At 51.3% G+C, this 8,304-nt stretch overlaps 1 protein-coding gene across 1 annotated transcript in view; it reads right to left on the bottom strand.

The window, feature by feature from the left end:
- The window catches only part of RAMP1 (receptor activity modifying protein 1), a 16,495-nt gene that overhangs the window by 680 nt on the left and 7,511 nt on the right, over positions 1–8,304 (bottom strand). The window contains exons 4-5 of the mRNA XM_017747091.1: positions 8,197–8,304; positions 4–253 (exon numbers count right to left, since the gene is read on the bottom strand). Of these exons, the coding sequence (XP_017602580.1) occupies positions 4–253; positions 8,197–8,304 (358 nt within the window). The remainder of the gene's footprint in view (positions 1–3; positions 254–8,196) is intronic.

Here is an 8,304-nt window from a genome sequence, read left to right as displayed (position 1 = left end):
CACGATGCCCTCGCTGCGTTTGCTCCTCCACACCACGAGCGCTGTCATCAGCAGGGTGACAAGGACGGGCAGCACGATGAAGGGACACAGGACGCCGTTCGGGGGGTCGTGCAGCGCCCGGCCCGACAGGGAGCAGTTCCTGAAGTACTGTTTGTGCACGGCCACGAAGAACTCGTCCACCAGCCGGTTGGGCCAGTAGCAGTCGAGCCTCTCGGCGATCAGCGCCGTGCAGTTCGTCAGCTCCCCGTAAGTGCTGCAACACACACAGGGAGGACACCGGGTGGCACCGCGGTGGCACCGGGCACCAGCGCCCGGACACGGCCGCGGCACCTTCCCCCTATGCAATATAAAATACTGTATACATTGTAGGTAGTGTATATAAAATGCAACATAAATACTATATAATTTGCAATATATATATATATATGGGCAATATAATATATCCCTCCCTCTACAATATATTATATATACTTTCTATTACAGAGGTGTGAACTTGAGGCTCTACTACAGTTGTTATGAGTTCTTAAATTTTTTAGCTTTTTTTTTTTATTATTTATAGCTAGCTATACCCAGCCCTATAAAAATATATAGTGGGTTTTTGAAAATCTGTATATAACCTGTAAAAATATATGGGGTTTTGAGTTTATACCTAGGGAGGTAAGAAGATACAGGATATTTTAAATTCCCACCAGGTTTTGCCACTTTGATGGCAACTTTTAAGTGCTCACCCACTGCCAAAAGCAGTTTTCATTTATGGAATGACATGGTGGTGTTCGTGGTGGTGGTTTCATTTACAGAAGGAAATGAAAACAAAAATAATATTTACAGGAATAACAAGAAGCAAGTTTGGGGGGGAGTTTGGGTTGTGTAAATTTTTGCAGGATTTCCTGGCTGAACTGGTGCTATTAGAAAACACAGGTTGGACCCATATTTTAAGCAAAGATCTTCAGGAAACCCATCCCAAGCCAGCCTTTGGAGCACCATCCTCCAGCTTGTGTGAGTTCAGCCCAAAGGGGGACAGGAATAAGTACATTGAATCTACTTAAAATTCTCCTTTAAATTGCCTAAAACTGTTGCATAGGAACCAGCTGTGCAGGCCCACAGCCCATCCTACCCATCTATGACCAGCAAAGCAGTTTTCCCATTTTTTTTATAAATACCTGGAAAACCAGGAGCAGCCCTGAGCCAGAGGCACTGTCCCTGTGCCAAGCCATGCAGCCATCCTCTGGATATTACCATGACAGGTAAACCCTCCGTGCTTTAAAACTGGCTATGCATAAAAAACACATAGATAACAATTCCCTCCCCCCATCCCAATTAGTCACATCTAATTTTAGAGGAACAAAGCAAAGCAAACCCCAGCTCTCCAATTAAAAACATGCCTGGGGGAAGAAGTATTTTAGAAGCAGCTTCCCAGCCACTCTCCACAGCCCCTGTGCAGCTCCTCAGCTGGGGTTTGGGGTTTTGGGGCAGGCTGTGCCCACACAGCCAGAGATTTAATTAACGGGGCCTGCAGCTGCTAAAAGCAGCTTCTGCCAAGCATTCCAATGTGCAAAATTACATTTCCCTTTCATCAGCATCCTTAGGAGCTGCAGCCTCTTCAGGAACCAGAGGGAAAGGGTTAACAGGCGAATAAAAGCTATTTTTAAAGCTGAAGGACCATAGAGCAGCTGGCTTAGCCCTTCCCTGGCTCCAACTGTGCTTCCATGGGGATAAATCACTGCTCCCATCACTGTATGTGAAGACATGCAAGGAACCAAAGCCCAACGGTGCCAGCAAATGATAAACTCACTGAACTCACTGCCCTTTGCAGGGAGGCAGCAGCCGTGTTCCAGCACTCAGCCAGCTCCTGACGTGAGGATGGACCCGAGGACAGGAGCTGGGCAGCCACAGCCTCACGCAAGGGGATGGCCATGGGGCTATGACCGGAGGGTGTGGGGTGGCTTAACACACTTGACACACCCAGAGTCTCTCGTCCCTTTTATTTTTGCCGTTTTCATTAAGGCCTCCCTGCTCCAGATGCCATCCTCAGCAGGAGCAGGCTGACATCACGGGCACTCCCACCCTCTGGCCCCACAGCCCAGCAGGGAGTGAGTGGGAAGTTCCCAGAGGGAAAAGAAACTGTTTTCAGGAACAGCTCCAGTAATAAGTCTTCTGATTGAGAGAGAGCCAGGCTGGGTGCTCTTCAAGAGCCGATTTCCGCCTGTTGCTTACACAGAGCACACTCGACCATCACAATTTTTATGAAGGGCCAGCTAAAAGCAAAGCTGAGCTCTCAGCTATGGCCAAGTGCTTTCATTTCTTCCACTTTCATCTCACAGACCCTTGGTCACCCACCAGCTGAGGCTGTCCCTGCAGGCTGCGGGGTCCTGAGCTGCCCCATATCCCAAACAGCCCGGTGAGACTCCATCATCTCCTGTCCACCCCAAATGCACCCAGACACAAGGCACTGGGCACCTTCTCCTGACACACTCACTGCCAGCTACTGCAGCGGGTACCAACGTGCTCCGTTGGCTGGGAAGGGATAACCAGACCCATCGGATCCAGGACACTCACAACACCCTGGCAGACGGGATCAGGATCCCTCTGGAGAGCAGCAGTGTTGATGCCTGGGGCTGAGAATGCTCTGCCCTGCCACAGCCGTGGTGAACATTCATCCCACTGTGTCTCCAAGACGACATCTGGTTCTCTCTCTCCTCATGAGCAGAGCCGCATTATTGTGTTAGCCCCACACTAGCCTGGTCCCACAGGGAATTCAGCCTGGGCTGGTGGTGCAATACCTCAGGGAGTGGGGGGGAAGGGCTGTTTTCCTGTCCAACCCTCCCCTTGCCACCCCACAGCCAGGAGAGCAATGTTCCCCCCACACACCCCACCACACTCAACAGGGAAAAGCTGAGCCAAGCCTCGGAGGCTGCAGGGATGATCCTCAGTCACAGAGTTAAAACTCGCTGGAGAGAAGGCTGGAGCAGCATGCTCAGCCCAAGTGGGGGTGAACCAGCTTGAACTTTTTGTGAAAGCTCTCCAGGATGGATGGAAAAGGGGGGTCAGGATTTGCCCACATGGATGGGTAACATCAATCTCTACTCAATAATTATTTTGCTCATTTTAAGAGCTTTACTTCAATATTGTGTCAATAAATAGGGCAATATATATAACTGCCTATGCTATGCAGTAAATAATTGGATCCAGCCACACCCAGCCCCCACCCGAAGAAATTGAGGCAGCAAGGGGACCCTTTCTGCATCTCCTGACTCAACAGGAGGGCTTCCCTAATCAACCTTATTCCTCCTGTAGCAAACGCAGAGTTTCAGGCTTTTTTCTTTCAGAGAAGCCCACAGCTCATTTGCAAGCGTCCATCTCCCAAACATCATGTCCTCCACAAAAAATATTAGACAGCTGCTCTAGGATAGCACTGGGAAGAGGGCAAGTTTTCCCAAACAATCCCATCACTGCCGGGAGACAGACACCTGGCCCTGGAAAGCTCCGCTGTGCTTTGGAATGTTTTTTTCCCTACCCCAATGTGAATTGCAATTAGGGTTGTTTTCTCTGTCACCATGGAAATGGTTTGGGTTTAAAGGATGCTGTGGATGGACTACATGGGGATGAAGGGCTGCAGGCAGGATGGGGATGGGGCTCAGCCACGGGTGGGAAGCAGTCAAAGAATGATTTAGGGTTTGATGGCATCTGAATGCTTACACTGCGATAAATCCTAAGGAATTCCTCTGGGGTTTTTTTACCACTGCAACCAAGACTGGAATTGACTCTGGCATTTATTCCTTGACAGCACTTGGATGTGGATGGTGCTGCACTAGGACTGGGGTTCACAGGATTGACAGCTCTCTCTTTCACCACGAGTATCCCGGTATTTCCTATCTTCCCTGAATTCCTTGCTTCAGAAGGGAAAAAAGAAAACACCACAAGGCTTCGCTTTTGCTTTGCAGATGAACAGAAAACATTGATTTCCTCCTCTGCAAGGCTGCAGGGCGAGCCTGGAGCCAGGCTAAAGGGGTATCCAGAAGGGAACTGGCAAGCTGAAGATAAATAAGTAGATAATGAGATAATAAGAGAATGGATCAATCTGTTTTCTGTAAATAATGGATAAATAACCTGAAGACAGAGTGTGAGTGTGCTGACAGCTGGGAGAGCAGCTCCATCCCTGGCTGCAGCTGTCAGAGCGGCACGATCCCCCTGGTGAGCTCCTTCCCGCAGGATGCCCGCGGCCGGGGGAAAGCATTCCATGGAGATTTTCAGGAATGTCACAGAGGGTGGATATATTTGGGATGAAGATGCCTGGCTGGGCTGGAGTGACACCCGCAGCTGTGGCAGCAGCGCTCGGCATCGTGAGCATCCCCCTGTGCACAGACCCTCCTGCAAATCCCTTCCCTGGCCACAGCCCCCCAGCCAAAACCGAGCAGGAAAAATATCCACAAGTCATCAGCGCCTGCTGACGCATTCGTGGGTGGGCAGTGGCAGCCCCCCCCCTCCACATCCCTGAAATAGCTGCCCTGAGGGAGACCACAGCTAATCCCCCTGGCTCAGTCACCACGCCGACGAAGCTGGAGCTGGAATCAAAATAGCCAAGCTGATCTTTGGGATAATTCATCAGGTACGGCTGAGCTCCTGGCCAAAGCAGCTCGGCCACCACCACGGAGTGGAGGAGCCCTCGACACCAAAGAGCCCAGGATGCAGCTGCAGTCTGGCTTTTGAATCCCAGGGCAGCCAAAATGTGCAACAGCTCACACAAGCTCCCCTGGCCCACGATAAAAACCTGCCCATCAAAATCCATCAACTTTCCCCGAATAAGCAACACTAAGAAAGCCGGCAGAGCTGAAGGGTGTTGGCCAAACCTTCCCTGAGAGTTGGTGCTTGTCCACAGAGCCCAACCCGACCTCACCAAACACTCCTGCTCCAGAGAGACCCCTCGCTTACATCAGAACACAGCAGGAGCAGCGGTGCAAGAGCTCAGCTAATGCCTCTGAGGGCGAGATGGCAGCAGCATCTGCCACCTATAAATAGGACAAATGGCCCACGATTACAAACTCTGCTGAGACAATTCATTTATCCAGATGTTCCCATCGTGCCACCCTCACTTGAGCAGGAAATGATGGAGCTTAGGGGCATTTCCCTGCTAAATGCTGCATCCAGGAAATCAAGAGCTCCAAACACGATGCTGCTGGTGGTACAGAGGTAAAACCTCTCAACATTTCTCCTTGTTTCAGACAGGTTTCAAGCATCAAAATGTCTTGGTTTGGGGGAAGATCTGGAGAGAACAGGCTCTAGGCAGGTGCTTTATTTTGATTTCTTTGTCTCACAGCTGGTGGAAGACAAATCCTTCCTCTAAAGCCAGAGGGGTGACCAGCCAGCTATGCCACTCCCTGCCCGCTCCTGCTGGGACATCTTCCCTTTCCCCAAAAAAGGGATGGCGATTCCCAAACACATCCAGGGAGCAACATGATGAGCGAGCCCACCCAAACCCCAAATCCTTGCAGCTGATTTAGTGCAGTAACTGAGCTATTTCTACCCAATTTTTCCAGTGTCCTGAAGGCACGAGAGGATCAGAGGAATGTCATCTCTCAAATAACCTTGAGCCATGTGTTTGCACAGAGCAAATGGACTCAGGCAATCAAATTAAACCCTGCAAGCTTATCAACATTTCCTCCAAGTGCCTCAAGGGTAATGAGTTTAGCTGAAGCTATTGAAAAGACAAACAGGACGTGTGAGATAAAGAACAAGATGGTGAGGGCTAGAGCAACATCAGCAGCCCTGGGCATTTCTGAGCACCAGATGAGGCTTCTCAGAACCAGAAATCTCCCACAGTCTTTCCACTTTCTTCTCTTCCCCTCCATTTTGTCATGGATCAAGGGGAAGGAAAACCCAATAGTATGTTCAGAATCACAGAACAGAATCATTGAACCATTAAGGTTGAAAAAGACCTCTAAGATCTTGGAGTCCAACCTTTGACCAAAAGATAGATATACACACACGTGTAGCTTTTAATCTGGCACACGAAGCAGGAAACCACCAAAATCTCACAGAACCTCTTAATTTTTGTGCAAAAAACTCATGGCACACAGCACTCACTACCTGCTCCCTGTTTCCAGCTGACCCTCATCCCCACTGGTGTCACATGAGCTCATTTTTGTTCCGCTGCTTCATTTTCCCAGGGAAAGGCCATGGCACAACATGGAAAGTCAGCTGAAGGGGGGAAAAGGGAAGTTATTTTCTCAAGCCCTCACACCAACACACAGCCACCCCTGACCAGTCTTTCAACTTCAATCAAAACCATCTCAGCAGATTTACACCGTGGTGGTACCAAAAGATTCAGCTCTGCTGATTATAAACAGGAAAGGGCTAATCCAAAGAAAGCACTGTTTGCAATAAAAATAAAAGCAAACCCAAAGAAATTTCCCCAAAAAATCCAGCAAACCCCCGCAGAGCAGCACATTCCCCATATGTGACACCCCCAGTCTCCCTGGTGGGGCTGCACTGAGCAGGGTTCCCTTATCACCCTCCTTATCCCACACAGATGCTCCCAAGCATTCCACCAGGGAAGCAAGGCTGCATCTCTGCTGCTCCCAAGTCATAAATCACGGCTGACTCCCTGACACTGATTACAAACAGGAGGCTTAGCAGGCGGCTGCCATGCCATGCCATGCCATACCATTCCAGCCTCTCCCTCTAGTTGCCTGGAAAAATCAACACACAACTTCTGCAAGCAGGGGCTGAGCCAGCAGCTCCGGTGGGACAGCTTGGCATTTTCTCACAGAGAGGGTTTGAGGGCATCTCGGTGGGTTACGGGGTTTTCACGCTGAGTTAGGGTGTTCTGAACTGTCTGGAGAACCAGAGTGATGAGAAAAGATGCAAAATCTCATGGAAAATATGTCCATCAAGCTGTGAGGCACCAGAAGCCCCCGTGATGGCAATCCCAATCTGCCTCTTCTTTAAACCAACAATTCCCAGCACGCAGCAGAGCCATGGTCTCCTCCTACTGGAGCTCCACTGCTGTGCGGTGGGGCACGGCCCCCACCCTGACTTCCAAACCCTGCTTAGGCTGGGCTCCTTGAAAACCCCTTTAATCACAGAATGGCTGAGGCTGGAGATGACCTCTGGAGATCCACCTCACCTTGTCCAAACGCCCCTGCTCAAGCAGGGCCACCTACAGCTGGCTGCTCATGACCATGTTCAGCTGGTTTTTTAGTATCTCCAAGGATGGAGATTCCACATCCTCCCTGGGAGATCTGTGCCAGTGTTTGGTCACCCTCACAGTGAAAATGCATTTCCTGGTGTACAGAGGGGACCTCCCGTGCCTCAGTTTGTACCCATGCTTTCCCACCAGGGCACTTTCCTGGCTCTGGTGCCCACCACAACCCCCAGGTCCTTTTCTGGTTGGTCTCTGGGCAGCCCCAGCACATCCTGGTGCACGGGGCTGTTCCTCCTCAGGTGCAGAACTTTGCCCTTCCCCTTGCTGAGCTTCAGGAGGTTCCCAGCTTGCTGAGGTCCCTGCGTCACCCACCCCTCCCAGTTTGGTGTCATCTGAGGTGCTGGGGTTACACCCAGTCCCATCACCCACACCCCTAATGAAGAGGTTAAGCAGGACAGTGCTGACCCCTGGGATAAACCCCTACGTGCTCCAACCAGTGTTTGGTCAATGATCAACACCCCCCAGGCCTGGCTGTTCCGATGGTTTCCAACCTCATCCAGCACAAATTTGTCTGTGGAGATCTTACAGGAGACAGTGCCAAAAATCTCACCAAAGTTTGGGCAGACAATGTCCACTGCTCTCCCCTCCAAACCCACCTCATGCCCCCTCCACATGTGACCAGGCTGGAGAAGCCCCTTAGGGACCCGGCAGGGACAGAGCCAGGGCAGCAGCAGCAGCACAGCAGAGTGAAATCAGAGTGTTTCCCCGTGTGAAACGCCCCAGTGCTGACACCATTACAGCCCAAAACCACAGAGGGGAGCAGGAGAGAGGGAGGAGCAGAGGGACCTCACTTACCCCACGGTCTCATCCCAGTCGCACCAGAGGCGCTGGCCGATGCCCTCCCCCGGCAGGGACAGAGCCAGGGCAGCAGCAGCAGCACAGCAGAGTGAAATCAGAGTGTTTCCCCGTGTGAAACGCCCCAGTGCTGACACCATTACAGCCCAAAACCACAGAGGGGAGCAGGAGAGAGGGAGGAGCAGAGGGACCTCACTTACCCCACGGTCTCATCCCAGTCGCACCAGAGGCGCTGGCCGATGCCCTCCATGCTGAGCTGGAACTGCTTGAGGCAGTAGTGCCGGCGCCTACAGCCACAGTGTGCGTCC

This window comes from Corvus brachyrhynchos, unplaced genomic scaffold (genome assembly GCF_000691975.1).
Source record: "Corvus brachyrhynchos isolate BGI_N302 unplaced genomic scaffold, ASM69197v1 scaffold671, whole genome shotgun sequence".
NCBI classification, from domain to species: domain Eukaryota; kingdom Metazoa; phylum Chordata; class Aves; order Passeriformes; family Corvidae; genus Corvus; species Corvus brachyrhynchos.
This window is presented reverse-complemented; position numbering and strand designations above follow the sequence as displayed.